Raw genomic sequence first — 17,571 nt, 5'->3', positions numbered from 1 at the left:
CTTAAAGGTTTTTTCTTTTTAATAAGAGTCCGTAGTGGAGTTAGACAAGGTATACAGAAGGACAACTAAAATTATTAGGAAACTGCTATGTTTCCATGGTAAGGAGAGACTGAAATGCTGTGACTCTTAGTTTAACTGATAGGAGGTTGTGACTGAGGTTTGCAAAATCTTTGAAGACCGTTACCATGAATACAGACCTCTTAGTTGCCAAATCACACAGTCTAGAGCTTAGGGGTACTAAACCTAGAGGGGTATTAAACCTAGGGGAAGGGTTTAAAACTGACCAAAGAAAATACTTCAGGTTGTAAAGACAGAGTACCAGCAAATTCAAAAAGGCAAGAAGTAGGCAGGAGTGTGTCTGCTAATGTCCGTAATGCAATGAGAGATTGAGAAAACGAGACCTAGTCTGATCCTCAGGAGGTTTCTTATTTTCTTATAGTATTTGCTGCATTTTCCTTAGGTACTGTGTGATTCAAGCAATTTGATAACGGAGTATCTTTGCTCAGATTTACATCCTACATGCTTCTTAATTAGGGATGTAAATTGATTTCTTTTACACAGATGCTGTCTTAGTGATACGTGTCAAGAATTTGGATTGGAGTATTAAAAAAAAAAGTGGTTATTAGTATGTCAAAGCAATATCATGTAGCTAGACTGTTCTTAAAAATGTTGGGAATGTCTTTCCATAACGAAAAATGCTGTTTTGCGTTTTCTTTGTCATGTGAAGTTAGTTAAACTAATGCATCTGTTGAGTATCAGGGTAGAGAACTTGATGAAGGAAGTGGATAGGAAAAAAGAACCCACTTTGAAACAAATATTGTCTGCTAAGACTTGCAAACTTGCTATGTCCTGAACAGTTGCCGAGGTTTTTCCAGCTCTGCTCTGATAACGTGTGGGGAGTTCGAAAAGCCTGCGCTGAATGCTTCATGGCCGTTTCTTGTGCAACATCACAAGAAGTCCGACGGACGAAGTTGTCAACCCTTTTTATTAATTTGATTAGTGATCCTTCACGATGGGTAAGAACTGTTTTTTATTTCTTGAATAACTGTTATGGTTTAAGGTTTTTACTGTGGTATTCTGTATGTAACTTCTCCCCATAGGTATGGATACCACGGGTTTCACACATCTTGAGCAATTCTTGTTGGAATGCTTAGTTTGTCAATAGGCATAAAGATTTCCTTACATTTCCACTGTATGTAAGAAAAATTATGTCACTAGGACAGCTTTTCTTAGCCACAGAACTACCTGTGACTTCATGTTGCTAAAAATCATCAACAGATCTAAAAAACTAGATGCTATTTATTGATATTTCTCAGGTCCGTATCACCATCTCCTTTTTGTCCTCATGGTCTACTCTTCAAACATTGAGGTTGTTGAGCAGACTACTTCTAAAGAGCCAAAAGTGAACTTTTGCAAGCTGTGTTAAAAAAAAAAAAAAAAAGTCATGCGAGGTGTGGCCCAGCAGAATTAATCTAATAATAGATATGAACATAGATAGGATCAGTGGTGGGAGGGGAAGAATAAATAGCAGGAGAAAGGAGAGGAGCAAATGAAGGATGTAATGAACTCAAAAGGGAAAAAATACTAAGCTTGTCATCAGTCAAATTCATGATACTGAAATGTGTGTTTGCCACACCACAACTCTTTCCTTCTGGGTCGTTAAAATTCTTAACTGAGCTTTCAAATTTATACTTCTGATATTTAAATAATTTCTTTGGTTGTGGGGAATGGGCCTGTCAACATACAGTTACCTGAGATTTAAATGTTTTTACGCTGTTTTTTCTTAAGGTTTTTCACCTATCAGTCTAGATATACAGCTGGCTTGCTTTTCTAGAAAAGAGCCTCTGCTGTTGCTTTCCTTCATAGACCTACAACCCTTAGGTCCTCCTAACAGTGGTCTCTTGTGTTTTGTAGGACAGCACTATTTATATAACTTCTTTTTTTTTTTTTTTTTTCTTGGACCCTTTCACTAGGTCCGTCAAGCTGCTTTTCAGTCTCTGGGGCCTTTCATATCAACTTTTGCTAATCCATCCAGCAGTGGTCAGTATTTTAAAGAAGAAGATGGTAAAAACCCAGAGGATCATGGTTCTTCACAGGAAAACAGGTAAAGAATTTCCTAAATCTACAGATTTTTTTTTTTTTTCTCCTTGTTTTTCTTCTATGTGAACTGCAAGTTCAGAAAGTGAACTTTACTGCATAAATCTTGGAAAAATCGGGAACTTCTCATCTTACTGAACGGAGGACCAGAATTTTCAGTTATTTACAAAAAATTACCTGGTAGATGAGGGGAGAACAACAGATATTGTCTACGTAGAATTCAGTGAGATTTTTTGACACCATCTTCCATAAGATCTTCGCAGAGAAGCTGTTGTTGACTTATGGGGCTGGATGGGTGGACAGTGAGGTGGATTTCAAACCGGCTGAAGAGCCAGGATCAGGGGCTGGTGATGAGTGGCATGAAGTTTAGTTGGAGGTAACTAGCAGTGTGCCCCAGGGGATCAATACTGGGTCCAGTTCTGTTCAACGTCTTCAGTAATGATCTGGATGACCGGGCAAGGTGCACCCTCAGTGAGTTTGCAGGTGATATAAGACTGGGAGGAGCAGCTGAGACACCAGAGGGTTGTGCTGCTATCCAGAGGGATCTTGAAAGGCTGGAGAAACGGGCTGGTAGGAATTTTGTGACATTCAGCAAGGGGAAGTGCACAGTCTAGTACTTGGAGAAGAACAACCCCAGGCACCAGCCGTGGTGTGAGCTGCCTGGCTGGAAGGCAGCTCTGGAAAGCAGAAAAGGTCCTGGGGGTCCTGGTGGACACCAAATTGAACGTGAATCAACGTGCCCTTATGGTAAAGAAGTCTAATGGTATCCTGGGCTGCATTTAGGAATGTTTCTTGCAGGTCAGGGAAGGATCATCCTTGCCATCTACTCATCAATGGTAAGGATGTATCTGAAGTGCTGTGCTCAGTTCTTGTAAACCTGAAAGAGATTGAGCAACTGGAGAAGGTCCAGCAAAGGGCTGGAGGATGATGGACTGGAGCATCTATCCTGTCAGGACAGGATAAACAGAGCTGGGACTGTTCAGCTTACAGATGAGAAGGCTCGGGAGGGGATGTTATTAATGTATAATACCCGAAGGGAAGGTATAAAGATGGTGAAGCCAGACTCTTTTCTGTGGTGCCCAGTGCCAGGACAAGAGGCAGTGGGCACAGAGTGGAGCCCAGCTTCCCTCTGAACATCACGAAGCATTTCTGTGCTGTGAGCGCGACTGAGCACTGGGACAGGTTGTCGAGGGAGGCTGAGGAGCCTTCCTCCTTGGATATCTTCAAAACCTTTCTGAACATGGCCAAGGTGTCACTGCTTGAGCAAGGGGCTTGGACCAGATGACCTCCTGAAGTCCCTTCTAATCTCAACCATTATCCTTTGATTCTGTGATTAGTTTTGCTATGCTGTAAGTAAATCCAATGTGATAAATAACAAGCTGATAGTATCTTTATGAATTTTCAAAAATAACTGTTTGCAACAAGTTTATTTTTTTAAATAGTTTGTTTGCTTTGTCACTCAACAGTGAACAAATCAGAACCCCAGAAGATGTCACAGCAGAGGATGAGCACAACAGAACAGAGGATCTGTCTTCACGTGTCGATAGTGATGATTTTGCAAGAAAACTTGAAAATGCCGTGGGAGATCAAAATGCAGTGGCAAATCACTCGCAGCGGGAAAACGATTTCCAGGCGGAGTCACCCTTTCATTGCACTTCATCCTCAGAACCATGCGGGGAAGCGGCTGACGAGAACGAGCGAAGTTCTCATCGCTGTACAGCAGGACTGCGGGAGGCCGGGCGAAGTTCACAGGAAGCCTCTCTTTCAGAGCAGGAACTGTACAACTCCTTTCATTTCTGGAGGACTCCACTTCCTGAGATAGATATTGACTTTGAGCTTCAGCAGACCTCTGAGATAATACTCGATAGAGAAATTCAGGAACTCACAATGCCGGTGTCTCCAAACATTCCTATGGCAACAAGGAAAGAGCTGGAAGAAATGATAGAAAATTTGGAACCCCACATAGACGATCCAGACGTAAAAGGTATTGTAAAGATACTGAAGCATTTTTGGTGTTTGGAGGTGTGTGTGTGTTGTGTTAGCAGTTTGGGCTTGAACCTTGTCTCAGAGTCAGCAGAGCTACTTTCTCCTCGTCCTTGAAGAAATCATTTCTATTTTGATTTAAGTGGGAGAAGCGATGATGTACCAAAAGGGAACTTGCATTTGTGTAAAAATGTTTCAAGGTAGCATAATCCCTTCCATAAACTGAATATACCTAGCACTATAAAATTTTAACTGCCTGTTTTGACAGTGCAATCAAATAGATGGCTCAGCAGTATAAGCTGTAGGTTGCGATATGATTTTGTAATTAGCACACGTGCAAAACAAAGCAGATAAAGGTTTTTTGAAACACCAAAATATGAGAAACTTGGCTTTCATTTTATGAGTTGCCTATTTTGTTCTTAATGAATCAGTCTTATCCATTTTTCTATAAGATCTTGATTATTGCAGTCTCATGTTGTCTACTTCAGTGTGCCAAGTGGAAAATTGATCCAAGATGAGTTTTTTGAAGTGAACACACATCTTGCATTTTAAAAGCTTGACTAGCTGGTACGGTATCACCTCAGAGATGCCTCCTGGGCTAAAATGATGTGGCTGTTTCACACCTACCTCCTGGAGATAGGTGTCCTTGGAACTCATACGCTGAATAAATCTTAAGGCACATCAGCTTTGAGGGTTACAGCTAGAAAAATCCAGAGCTATCACTGAGGAAGAAAGCAAGTGATTCTGAAGCTGAAGAATCCCTAGAGGAAAGCATGCATGTATACAAGAAAAAGTAGGAAGGAACAAGGGGGGGAAGTTTGGAGTGGGGAAAACCAGATGTTTTAGAACAACCTGTTACTGCTTTGAACTGCTTTTCATTCTGTTAGTTGGGTGATACGCTAAGAATATGATTCAGATCCACTTTGGGTTACTTCTAGCTGGTCTATTGTAAAAGCAGCAGATTTTAAAAAATTTCTTTTTAAAACTTTGAGAACGCTGTGGGCAGTCTGTCTTTCAAAGGAAGGAGGAAAAAAAATCAGCCTTACTGATGATCTCAGTCTTTAAATAACCCGTCTCTGAAGGCCACTGTTAAAACTTTCGCACAGCTCTGTCCAGTTACAAAAGATACCTTAAACAGTTTTCATTAAGATTGATGTAGGCAATGTGTTGTGCATCCAGATTTGTGTTATGGGGTTGTTTCTGTCGAGTGTTCTCATGTCTTGTCCCAGGGCCTTGTTTTGTAGCTCTTTTTTTTGACCCTCTGCCGAGAGGTGTTCTGTCCAGCTGCTGACCTGTGCTGGTGCATTTCAGGAGAAGAAAACTAGATTGTCAACACCACGAGTGCCAAGTGCCCACGAGTTTAGGAAGGCTTTGAACTGGGGTTACCAGGGCCATTTATTCTGGTTTGTTTCTTTGTTTTGGCCTGAATTACGCAGTGACCCTTCAGAACCTCTGACTTGGTCGAGGCTGTGTACTGAAGCCCCATGAAACACAACTTGAACACCTTGCACTCAGTGCAGAGCTGCTTGGTTCACTTCTTTCCCTCGCATGTGCTCTCATAATTTCATCCAAATACTTCAGAAGCCAGAACTTCGCAACACGCCTGTTTTGACTGGGTAGCGTTGCTTTTAATTTTACACTGCAGTTTTAATTTAGCAGTGCGTTGAGGCATAAAAAATGAGACCAAAACTGATAGAATGAGCACTGAAACAATGAAGCATATGTAAAGCAATGGGCGTCCAGACCTGAATCTGTTAGTAGCTGACTTAATGCCGATGATTTGGGACTTACACTCTGCGTACTGTGGTAACGGGGGGGTGGGCAAGAAGTTTGGAGCCCTGACCCTGCCTCCTTGCTTCTGGCAGTACAAGGAGGAATATTTCTCTCGTAATCATCTGAGGCTGTTTTTGCAAAGCAGTGGTTTAAATATTCAGTCTGAAGTGTGTCTCAATTTGTTATCCTCGTGACAATATTACAAAATTTCTTAATTTCACAGGTTACTGTCATCTTCAGTATCGCTTGTCCTGCAAGTGTTTGCCAAACAGTCCCAGTCACAAGTGTTGCTTAGGGTTTGTATGCCTTTCCTCTGAGACCAGCCACTGCTTTTTTATGAGCTTTGTACTCTGAGTCTGCTGGATCTTGACAGCAAAGACTGAGCATGCAGTGAATTTTCTCTTCCCTTCCCCCTGACTTCGATCTGTCTGTCTCTTTTCTCCCTGCATACCAAGCCACAGGAACCACTGGACATTTGCACTTGAATCCCTTCCTCCGTACACATTTCCCCTCCTGCTTCCCTTTTTTTTTTCCATTTCCCTTTCTTCCTATATTCCACGTTCCCCTCTACTTCACACCTCGCCCCTGTACGTTGTGTAGAGGTGCTGCTTTCACCTTCATAGGGGAAGGCACGAGAAAGAAGTGCCACTTAGAAATACTCGTGTCCTCTCGTGAAACATCAGGAGAAACATACAACGGCAGTGCAGTATATTGAAGGGGCAGAAACTCCTGAGGAGCAGAGAGTGTAATAAGGCCAGGTAAAAAAGGATTTTTGAATTCAAAGGTTGTGCCAGTTGTTTTAGGATGTGGGTGCAGTAACCAAGAATAAAAAGTTCCGTGCTAAAAAGTGCCTGAACCTGAAGTCAGAGGAAGAAAGAATTAATTAGAGGATGGTTTAAGTTCCAGTGAACGCTGGCTGTCTTACCAGTGCAAATTCTTTGTGAAAGAAGGGAAGGAGAAGCAGCCCCTGCAGTGAGAAGAATGTGTGATGGCACGATGAGGGGATGTGCCCCAGCAGTGAAGACAGCTCATCAGGATGCTCTTGAGTTTCAGGATCTTCAAGGCCTGGAGCCTTGCAAACACGACCACATACTCGCAGAAGCACTCCATGTTTCCCTTCCTGCTTTACCAAGCACTCCACCATTCCCTAGTCTTACGTGGATTTGGCTTTTTATTTTGGCTAGGACCTTAAGATATTTATGGATTTCAGGTAATTCACCTTCCAGTGAATTGGCAGCCTTCCCTGGGTGACAGGACCTACGGAGGAGCAGTCAAAAAAAAAAAAAAAGCATTTGGTGCCTTCAAGACATACTCAGGGTTTAAGCAGTTTGTGGTGTCCAAAGAAGCCTTCATGAAAAATGTCTCCTCGATGTGTGGCAGGATATAATTCCATTTAATTTTCTTGTTTGGTTTCTCTAAATGAGAATAAACTAGCACTCTGGCTGGCATATCTTGCCTTAGCAAAGGCTCTGAAACGTCCGCCTATTTTGCATGGCTTTTAGTTGGTGGATTTTGGGGTTTTGCTTTCTGTATGTGTGGTGTTTTTTTTTTTCTCATTTGATTTGTTTTGGAGAAATTTACTGACCTTGATCCCGTTCACTCTCATGGACCCTGAGGTTCTGAGGATTATTGTCAGTGGAGTAACACTCGAATAGAGAAGTTGGAGCAAGCTTTTGTTAACCTTAAGACTTCTACTGTGAAATTCCTAATGCTATGCTGTGATTATACATGAAAGGTGCATTATTATGTTAGGAATTCTTTTTTTTTTTTTTTTGGAGGCATTATTACTATGGTGTTGGCTTCATTTTTGAAGTGTCTGATTTTCTGTAGCTTTTTCCTGTTGAGGTGAATTACAGTAATTTTAGGGAAAGAAAATCTTCCAGATATTTTAGAAACTTGAGCCAGCTCTGGAGCAGGCATTGCATATCAAAAAGAATCATCTTTGCTTCTGCTTAGCAGACCTCACCTAGAAACCACTCAACCAGCTGAGTGTTATACAATTTTTCCTAGCTGAGACTGTGTTGAGTTACAGTTGTGCTTCTTGTAATGGATATATTGCACAGAAAAAATGCCTTCTATCTACAAATGAGCCCAACTTTTTGTCTAATTCTTGTTGGTAACTATAAAAAAAAAATGGAGAAAGAGATTCTGTAACTTGGTCTGGTAAAGTGAGATTGGACACAAGCGTGTTGTTTGTCATTTAATGAGCGTGGCTTTCCTAAGGTTTCTTAAAGGCTATTTGTCTGCTGAGCAGAGCTGCTGGACGGCTGGGTAAATTTAATGGCTCGGGAGGTAGAGGAAAAAAAGACAACATAAATCAGTCTGCACTGAACTTTGTGCTGCTTGCAGGGAAGGTTGCTCGTGATACCGATCCGCCTCAGTTAGCCTATACCCAAGGAACATTGCTCAACAGAAGTTGTGGGGTTTTTATCTTTTTTTTTGTTTTAATTAGCAGGAAGCAGAGGGTTGGAAAGCAGAGGAGTCTCAGAACTGCTGGATCTCTTTCAAAAGAGTGGATGGCAGAGCATGAAGTGCTAACGCACCCTTTGATGAGAGGACATCAAGCAGTGCAGCCTGCCTTAGTGGTGTGGAGGCACAAGGAGTATAAAGAAACTGTCCTGCACAGTTTCTGGGGTCTAGGGCCTCCCTACATAGATCCAGCTGGTGTTGCTATGAGAACTCGGTCTAGATCTTGAATTCGTTGTCTGTGTAGCTCTTCAGCCGTTCTTCAAGTTATTAGTCAATGTCTAAAAGTTGCTTTGTGGCCTTGCTAAAAGTTTACTGCAGCTCAGCCCCTCATGTTTTCTTTTTTTTTTTCCTATGCTGCAGCACAAGTGGAGGTGCTGTCTGCTGCACTCAGAGCATCCAGTCTGGACCCTCAGGAAGAGACGACGGGCAGCGTGGGCAAGGGAACAGAGTCCCAGGCTGAGCTAACCATCAGTGACCAACAGAACTTTAAACCTATCCTGGGTGATATCGTGCCTTTAATCGGTGACGCTGTTGAGGTAAGATGCGTGCTTTGTGCTTCTGTTTTTTTCCCCCACTCAGATTTCCAGGGCTCCAGTAATAGAGCTGTATTCTGTATTTGTGCAGGAATTGCAGTCAAAAGCTTCCTCCTTTGGCTGGCGTGATGTTTGGTTTTGTTGGCTGGGATCGAAACGCCAGCTACTAAAATAAAAATGAGTCGTTTGGGGTATTTTTATTTTTGGTGGGTTTGTGTTTATCCAGATAAATTCTTGAAATTGTTTCCATTAACATCTTTGTTGTGACTATCATAATTTAAGATGTTTTAATACTACTGCAGCTTATTACTGTGCAAGTGCCTTGCTTATAACAGAGTCCTGCTTGACAGTAAGTGAATGTACCCATTGCATTGCCCTCCCTTGCTCCCTCTTTTTTTTTTTTTGGTGTGCAGAAAGAGGTAGGTTGTTTCCATGCTCCTTGGAGAAGGGTTTTATGGTAGTTTAGAGAAGTTCAGGACCTGAAATGTAGGATGTTGTGTGGATGGTGGAAAGAGAAACTATTCTAGCAACTAGAAAACTTTTGAAGTTTTTTTTTATTGTTTTTGCACCTCTTTTTTCACCATTCTGCCACTGTCCTTAGCCTGCCTGAAGTCTGTGGTATTTGATACTACTACTCTTAATTTTCTGTTACCTATAGTGTCAAAAACAACTGGTCACTGCACGTAGTTCTGCAACTTGTAATTAAACAGAAAGCAATGGTTCCCAAATACAATTTCCATTATCTACAAGTGATTTGTTGAACCGTGTTGCGTAAATGGCATGTGCAGATGACATTTTGATAAGTGTCCGTGAGAAGTCCAGGAGCTGACGTCAGCCCAGTGCAGGCTTTTTCAGCCCTCTTTAATTAGAGCAGTGTTTCTGGATGATAATTAACGTTTCATCTAAGCTGTTGGACCGTAGAACCCAAAAACATTTGGTGAGTGGAGGAATGTTGTGTGTGTTTGGGTACTGCTCTGTATACACAGTCATAATGTAACACTACAAATGTGTTTGTCCTTTTTTAAACCAAAAGCACACGCCCTAAATCCTGATATCCTGCTTGATGTGTTTCTTTATCACAGCATCCTTTGTAGTCAATTTTTTAATATTAACCTGGAAAAGGACAGCATGAATGAATCCTGTCCTTCCAATTTTGGGGAATAATGAGGGTAGTCTTTGTTCAGAGGGACCTGTGCTTGCATTTTAGTGCTTTACAGAACAGGGTGCTGTCAGAAAGCGTAAGAACGTTTCACGTTTTTGGTATACATTGTTTTCACATGCTTCAGTTTTGCTCTTTGAAAGGACACTCCTGATCTGCCAGTTCCTTGTTTGTTTCTGGCTCTGAACCAAATGCTTATTTTACAAGTGAAGGGATGTCACAGAGGTGACCTAGAATTTGGGCATCAAGCTGTGATCTGTTGGGCGAGTGGCCTGTTGCCTCTGGCAGTGAAGAGAGCTCTGATTTTCGCAGGTGGCTGAGGTCTTTTCGTTGTTGCTTCGTTTTGATTTTTATTTTGTTTTAGGTCTTGGTGCAGCGAAGAATCGGTAGGGGAACTGAACTGGGAGCTTTAGAAAAATCAGGCTAGAGTATTCTATATTTGAAAGCAGCCTTCACAGTTCTGCACACAAAGCAAAATCAAACTGCTTGTCCTCCTCCAGCTGTATAGGCTCCTGAGTGAGTTAGAGCTAAATGCTAGAGATTCTCTATTTAAATGAAAAAAAAAAAGATATAATAAAGAGAGCAGATAAGGCTTTGGAACATAGATGTAGCTTGTTGGTTGAGTGTGAGGTTCCTTCTTTCATTTTTTTTCTTAAGAACAGCCATTTTGGTTTTCTTTAGTTTGTCTGCTCTCTATAAGGTTTCAGAGGATAAGTGTGGGCATCCCCTCTTTTTGGTTGAAGGCAGAGGGAGCAAGAGGAGGCGAATAAAGGGATAGGAAACTCGAATACAATCAGCCCATCTCTGTCGGGCTCACATACCTCCCTCTAAGAAGAGGGGGGGTGCCACGAGGAGGCTGGGGGCTCCAATCTGGACCCCTGGGACTGGCCCCTGCTCTCCGTGTGTTGACTTTCTGCCCTGACTGTTGGCATCTCGGAGGTGGTCGCTCACCAGGTTGAGATGCAGAAAGTTTAAGACTAAACCCTGCTAAATTCTTATGTCCTGGCTCTGCACTCTTCAATTCAGTGTGTGCAGGTAACACGGAGGAAATAGAGGCTAAATTGCACCTGCAGGAACAGAGGTACTGCTTAGAGGTGATGTGAAAATCGGTGCTTGGATGAAAGCAGGTCATGGACGAGGAAAAAGCGAGTGTCTGAAGTCAAACCAAGGAAGGCAGGTGGTATCATGGGTGCTGTTTTGAAGGTGCTTATAGTGTTTTGAAGGTGCTTATAGTCTTGTTATCAAACAGATCTGAACAGCTCGCAGAGCTGGCATGCTTTTGGAGCTTATACTGACCTGAGAGCTCACCCTGCGGTGTTTATAGATAATCTGGATCATACCAGGCACAAAGGTCTTTGCCCTGTTCTACCAGACAGCAGCCTGATCTGCGTTTCAAATATTCTTCTCATACTTCTTGAAATTCACAAGCTGATGATGCAAAGCTCACTGCATTTGGAGGACTCCACTGATACAGAAAGTGACACAGCTGATCATAGCACATCAAACCTTTGCATCATGTTCCAGTTCTGAAACGGACTTGGAGCCTTCGTCCTTATCTTTGAGGCACAGATATGCACCCAGGATGCTTGAGTGATTGCCCAAAAAACCCAATTTGCTTAAAAAAACAACTGCTGAGAGGTTTGAAGACTGGTGCCAACAGCCATTGTCCGCTTGGGCACTGCTTTATAAGGTGAAGCTCATCTGTGGAGATGATTATAGAGTAATCACCTCCAGGAAAGGAGCAACAGCATCATCAGTTTCCACTCCTGTGTGTAAGAGTGGCTTTATTTTGACCTTTTCCTAGCACAAATGCAAAGCACCAAATCCAACAAAATCCACTACAGACGTTTTCTCGTTTTCCCTTCGGGGAAGGAGTGATGTGACCCACATATTATTTACATTTTCCTTAATGCAGTTTCAAAGGTAGTCCTCTCCTGTGATTTTCCTTCCTTCAGAACCAAAATGGAGCAGATTAGGAGGAGTCCTTGTTTGAAATTTAAAGCAGAAAGATTTATCTAATAAGACTTTTGATTTCAGGCTGCATCAAAATTGGATTTGATAGTAAAACATGCATTTCTTTAATCTAAGACAAAGGCCCTGAGCTGAGGGTAGCAGTGCCTGATGTTGACGGTTTTGTTTTAATCCTTAAATGTATTTTTATGTTTTTGTCTATTTTTAATAGAACATGGATTCCACACTTCACTATATCCATAATGACTCGGATTTGAGCACCAATAGTAGTTTCAGTCCTGATGAAGAAAGAAAATCCAAAGTGCAGGTAAATGACTGTGATTTCTGTTTTTCCTGCATATGTCAGAGTAGTAGGATTTTTAAATAAATGTGGAGACTTCTTTTATGCTGTCAGTCTGATGCAGTCAGTCTCATTAAGTCATTTTGTATGTAATTTCTCTAAAATATGGCAAACCTCTTAAGTAAGTAATTTAAAAATACTCAGTGTTTCCAGAGATAATGGCTTAGTTTGGCAGTTGCTTCTGTTTTAATTATGTATAAGAGATGACAGGTTTTTTTTTGTTTTTTTTTGATGCAAGAACAACTATCATAGACGTCCAGGTTCTGGTTTCGTTGGGTTTCATTTTCTGTGGGAGCCGTTCTGTAACGGAAATTAGGTTATTGAGGAAACGAGGTTTTTTGTTAAATGTTTTGAGTGGAACCACCCTCATCCCGTGACAGCTTTTTGAAGAGAAGGTGTGAAAGCGTTTCATTAAACTCAAGCTGTCTCTGTCATTTTTTTTCTGAGGGAATTTTTGTTGTTCTGGAGTTCAGTATAACGTGCGACACCCCGCACACCGCGACTCTTTGAGTGGGAGCCTCAGTCGCTCCGGCTGCTGCTGGGAGCTGAGCTATTCAGCAGCTGTGTGCTGGGGAAATGCTCCTGGGCAGAGTCAGTGCCTGAGATGAAGTGACAACAGCTGAAGCAAAGATGGTGGTGAAAAACAACACAGAGGCTTTCAAAAAAGTTCGTTTCAGATGCTTTAATTTCCTTGGTGGAGAGAAAGATGGGTCTTTATCAGGGTTCTCTGCCTCTTGAGAAACCTTTTCCTTCATGGTGACTATAATCTGTCTCCCAATTCCTCCCAACCATAGTATTTTAATTCACATTTCTCCTCTTCCCCCAAAAGACAAGCTTTTGAGAGGAACAGCAAAACAATTTTTGAAACATTTGCTCTTCTGCTCATTTTATGGATGAGTTAAAATAGGCAATTTGTACAGCCTGTGAGACTGAATGTTTGTGGAAAGGTAAAAATGTAGTCTCTTCAACCTCCTGCTTTGCCGAAGTAGACAGTGATCCACCCACCGCTCATCTGTTATGTCGGTCTGTATATTTTCTGATAGCCTCCAGACATGTCATCATTTCTTGGGAACTTTTTTGGTGGAACGTTGTACGAAATATAAAACTTCTGCGTTCTTATTAAGAGCCTGCAGTTAAATAATTCTCTACAGTTGTGGAAAAAATGTTCTTCTGATGGCGTTCCTGGAATCTTAATCAACTTTGGAGGTTGTGTTGAAAATGATACCAACTCTCTACCCTTCTCTTGCTGTAGGATGTTGTACCTCAGGCCTTGCTGGATCAGTATTTATCAATGACCGATCCATCTCGCGCACAAACTGTTGATACTGAGATCGCCAAACACTGTGCCTACAGCCTGCCAGGCGTGGCGCTGACATTGGGCAGGCAGAACTGGCACTGCTTGAAAGATACCTATGAGACTCTGGCGTCTGACATGCAGGTAAGCTCAAGAAAATCTGGGAAAAAAAAAAGCATAATGTGAAGTTTTAGGATCACTTCTCTTGTTTAGTGGGCGTTGGTTGCTTTGCTTTTTATGTGGAGCTCCCTGTTGCTAATGTTAGGTGTTCATATAATGAGCTAAAGTATAACTGGGGGTGTGTAGTGCTCAGGCAATGAGGAAATGGGGCAGTTGGAGTGCATTTGTGGAGCTGGATCTCTGTTGGCAATGTGAGGAAAGGTCTTTGATCTCTTCTGCTTGCTTGAGATCTCACCACGGCAGTGCTTGTGATTCTCCTCGGTCTGAGAATCCGGGCTGTGGGGCTGTGTGTGAGCAGCCATGTGCCCGTGCAGGCATGTCTGGAGCTTGGTGAGTCAGCCTCACGCCAGGATCTGGTGGCCTTTTGATGCTGCATCCAGTTAGTCATAAGGGGATAGCATCACTATCACAATGCAGCATCGCTGGTTTAAAAACAAAGGCTGGAAATAGCAGCATTTTCCTTGTCAGGTGGTGAGGAGGTGGCTTTGTGCATTTTACTGTTTCGCAGTTGTTTCCCAGTCCTCCGTTCCTTCCTTTTTTGGAGATTGTCTCTTTCTTTGAGGCATTCTCAGACTACTTCACCTCTTTTGAACTTGCTGCTTGCGATGTCAGAGCAGCAATTCTCAGTGATATGTAGTGAGTAATTTTATACGTGGCTATTGCTCATATTTTCCTAACTGTTCCGCAGCCTTTAAAAGCAACCAGCTAATAAATTTAAAACATACATAAAAATAAATTACCCTGCTTTCAAAACTGTTCAGTTTCATCGCCACTCTCATCTGAGCTAAGACTGAATCACCAAATCCAGGTAAAGGGATAATAGTACCCATAATAATTGGAAGGTGCTAAAGAAGAGATGTTACTTAATGGCACAACTAGATGCTTTTAAAAATTATAGCATGGAGCTTTCACTCAACAAATTGAGTGAAAATCAACTTACCAGTCCTTGGACTACTGGGCGCTCTCTGTGGGTGAATCTTTACCTATTAGGGAAGCTAAAAGATGCCAGCTGAAGTAGTGTGGGATATATTTTTTGTTCTGTTTTATAAGTTACACAAGTAAAAGAATGGTAGCGTGGGACTGATTTAAGCAAAAAGATTTGAGGCGAAGAATTCTGAGATATTCAGGTGCAGGAAACACGACTATCGTTTGCCTTGGATTTGTAAATACTCTCTCTTAAGTCCAGCAAAGATGCTGACTGTCAGTTTGAAATGGAACATATCAGATGATCCATAGATGAAAATTATTTATCAATTTATTCATTTCTTTATTTCAGTGGAAAGTTCGGCGGACACTAGCATTTTCCATCCATGAACTTGCCGTCATCCTTGGAGACCAACTTACAGCTGGAGATTTAGTTCCTGTGTTCAATGGCTTTTTAAAAGACCTAGATGAAGTCAGGATAGGTGTGCTTAAACACTTGCATGACTTTCTGAAGGTACGTCTGTGTCCAGCTTTGGTCCAATGAAATAATTTTTGTGTGTGCCTGCTGTTTAACATAACACCAATATAACTCTTGATGGGAACCCAGTCAGGTATCTGTTGAATGCTGGGGTGTATTTAACATCCGCATCACAAATCTTCTGCATTCTTTTCTGTTTATTCAATGCACAGGTGCTAGGGGACTCAGTTAAATTTCTTTTTGCTACCTCTAAGCTCTCTGCAGCAACTTAATCCTCAAACTTTTCTGTAACTGCCTCATTTTTGGAACTGAAATACACGAATCATAAAAACCTATAAAAATCACTACTTTACCACTTACCCTCCTGGGTTCCTAGAGTACAAGTAGAGACGAGATCAGATTTTGCTTTCATAATGCCCCATGCGATTTTACTGACTAAAGCATGATAGAGCTCAGCCCAGAAAAGCAACACTATTGCTAAAGATTAATTATTTTGAATCAAAACAAGTGTTTCATTAATTGTATTTTAAAGCTCTTGTGCCTGGTTGTTCATAAGCTGCATTTCTCTACATAAACTTATGTTTACTGTTACAGCTCCTTCATCTTGACAAAAGACGAGAGTATCTTTATCAGCTCCAGGAATTCCTAGTGACTGATAACAGCAGGAACTGGCGTTTCCGTGCAGAGCTGGCTGAGTACGTGGTTTTCTGGCTGCTTGTTTTTATTCTTGTGGGTGTTTACAAATTTTACAACGATGAAACTAATGGAAAAATGACGCTTTAAGACATTTGTTTTTACTTCGTGTAAGCTGATTTTGGCTTTTTCATGGAACTGGTAGGTGGAATGGCATCTCTGGTGGGAGGCATCTCTGAAGGGTGAGGTTGCTTGGGAAAGCTGACAGATTTTTAAGAACAGCGTCCTGCAAATGAAAGGATGGTCCATCTCGGTGCTCAGAAGCAAAGAGATTTATCAGGAGCCCAGCTTGGCTAAGAAGGGAACGCATAACTCAGTGTGAAAGCAAATAGAGATTATCCGGGAGGTGAAGGCAGCAACAGGGTGCAAAGGAGGCATTTAGAAACGTTGCCCAGGCATGTGGCATTATATTAGGAAAGCCACAGCTCAGCTAGAGCTGAGGCTTGCAAGGGCTGTCAGGGGCAACGGGAGTTTCTACAGCTATGTCAGCAATGAAAGAGTAAAGGAAAGGAAAATAGAGCTGTGGCTGAAGAATGTGGGTGGTTTAGTGATGGGAGATGCAGAGAAGGCTGAGGTACTGTGTTCTGCACCTCAGTCTTTACTCAGAAGGTTTTCCAAGCCTCTGTGCTTAGATTAGAGTAGGATTCAGTGGTGGTTGATGATCCATCCATGTCTAGAGGGGCTGCAACGGAGTGTGCTGACGGAGCTGGCCCATGTCACAGCAGGGCTGTTTGCCATCAATGTGGAAAGATGGTAGAGTTTAGGGCAGCTCATCAGGAACTCCTTGAGGTTCTGTCCAGCCTGAAGTTTCTTAGGATTCCACAGTTTGCTTGATGAAACAAGGAGTGTGTTGACAGCGTTTATTACAGTAGCATTCTTGAGTAGGAATGATGAAATGAGCACACTGTAATGACTCATCACAGGGTCTTTTGAATTCAATCTTGAACATATAAATGACTCTTTTTGCAGTTAAAGATAAAGTTTTCATTATTCTAACATTCCCTGCCTGGTGGTTCTTCCGTCCTGCAGGCAGCTGATCTTGCTTCTAGACCTGTACAGTGCCAGAGACATCTATGACTACTTGCGACCTATCGCGTTCAGCCTCTGTGCAGATAAAGTGTCTTCTGTCCGCTGGATTTCGTACAAGCTGGTAAAGTAACCTGAGGAAATTCAGGATTTCAGACTTCTGAGAGCTGGTGGTCAGAAATAAACTTTTTTTTTTCCTTCCTTCCCATTTCTTCTAGGTTAGTGAAATGGTAAAAAAGCTGTACATGGCTTCAACATCAACCTTCGTGGTAGACCTCATGAACGAACTTGTTGAAAAGTTCTGTAGATGCCGCAAATGGTCTGGTCGGCAGACTTTTGTCTTCATCTGCCAGGTGAAACATCTTTGCTTTGTTTTTATTGGAGGAGGGATTATTTTTAATGCATTAATAATAAGACGATTATTATTTTGATGGGAAGAATTATGGGGAGATGAGCACCTGGAACTCTTTAAGCTGTCTGTTGACAATTTTTTCATGAATGTTTGAGAACTTGTTGCCAAGGAAATGGATTTGATGGCTGCATCCTCAAGCATTGCCCCATAGATGAGCAAGCATGCATCTTCAGCTTAGCTATCGGCTTCGGGTTGTCAGATCTGATATTGGATGTAAAACCAAGTCATTAAAATAATCC

General features: G+C 41.9%; 1 protein-coding gene across 12 annotated transcripts in view; it reads left to right on the top strand.

Moving 5' to 3' along the window:
• Positions 1-17,571, top strand: part of PPP4R1 (protein phosphatase 4 regulatory subunit 1) — a 59,926-nt gene that overhangs the window by 35,127 nt on the left and 7,228 nt on the right. For all 12 annotated transcript variants that reach the window (XM_068671632.1, XM_068671633.1, XM_068671630.1 and 9 more), the window contains 10 exons: positions 858-1,016; positions 1,974-2,104; positions 3,564-4,081; positions 8,683-8,858; positions 12,197-12,292; positions 13,578-13,763; positions 15,076-15,237; positions 15,796-15,896; positions 16,924-17,044; positions 17,139-17,273. In XM_068671632.1, the coding sequence (XP_068527733.1) occupies positions 858-1,016; positions 1,974-2,104; positions 3,564-4,081; positions 8,683-8,858; positions 12,197-12,292; positions 13,578-13,763; positions 15,076-15,237; positions 15,796-15,896; positions 16,924-17,044; positions 17,139-17,273 (1,785 nt within the window). The remainder of the gene's footprint in view (positions 1-857; positions 1,017-1,973; positions 2,105-3,563; positions 4,082-8,682; positions 8,859-12,196; positions 12,293-13,577; positions 13,764-15,075; positions 15,238-15,795; positions 15,897-16,923; positions 17,045-17,138; positions 17,274-17,571) is intronic.

This window comes from Anas acuta, chromosome 2 (assembly GCF_963932015.1).
Source record: "Anas acuta chromosome 2, bAnaAcu1.1, whole genome shotgun sequence".
Lineage (NCBI taxonomy): Eukaryota > Metazoa > Chordata > Aves > Anseriformes > Anatidae > Anas > Anas acuta.
This window is presented reverse-complemented; position numbering and strand designations above follow the sequence as displayed.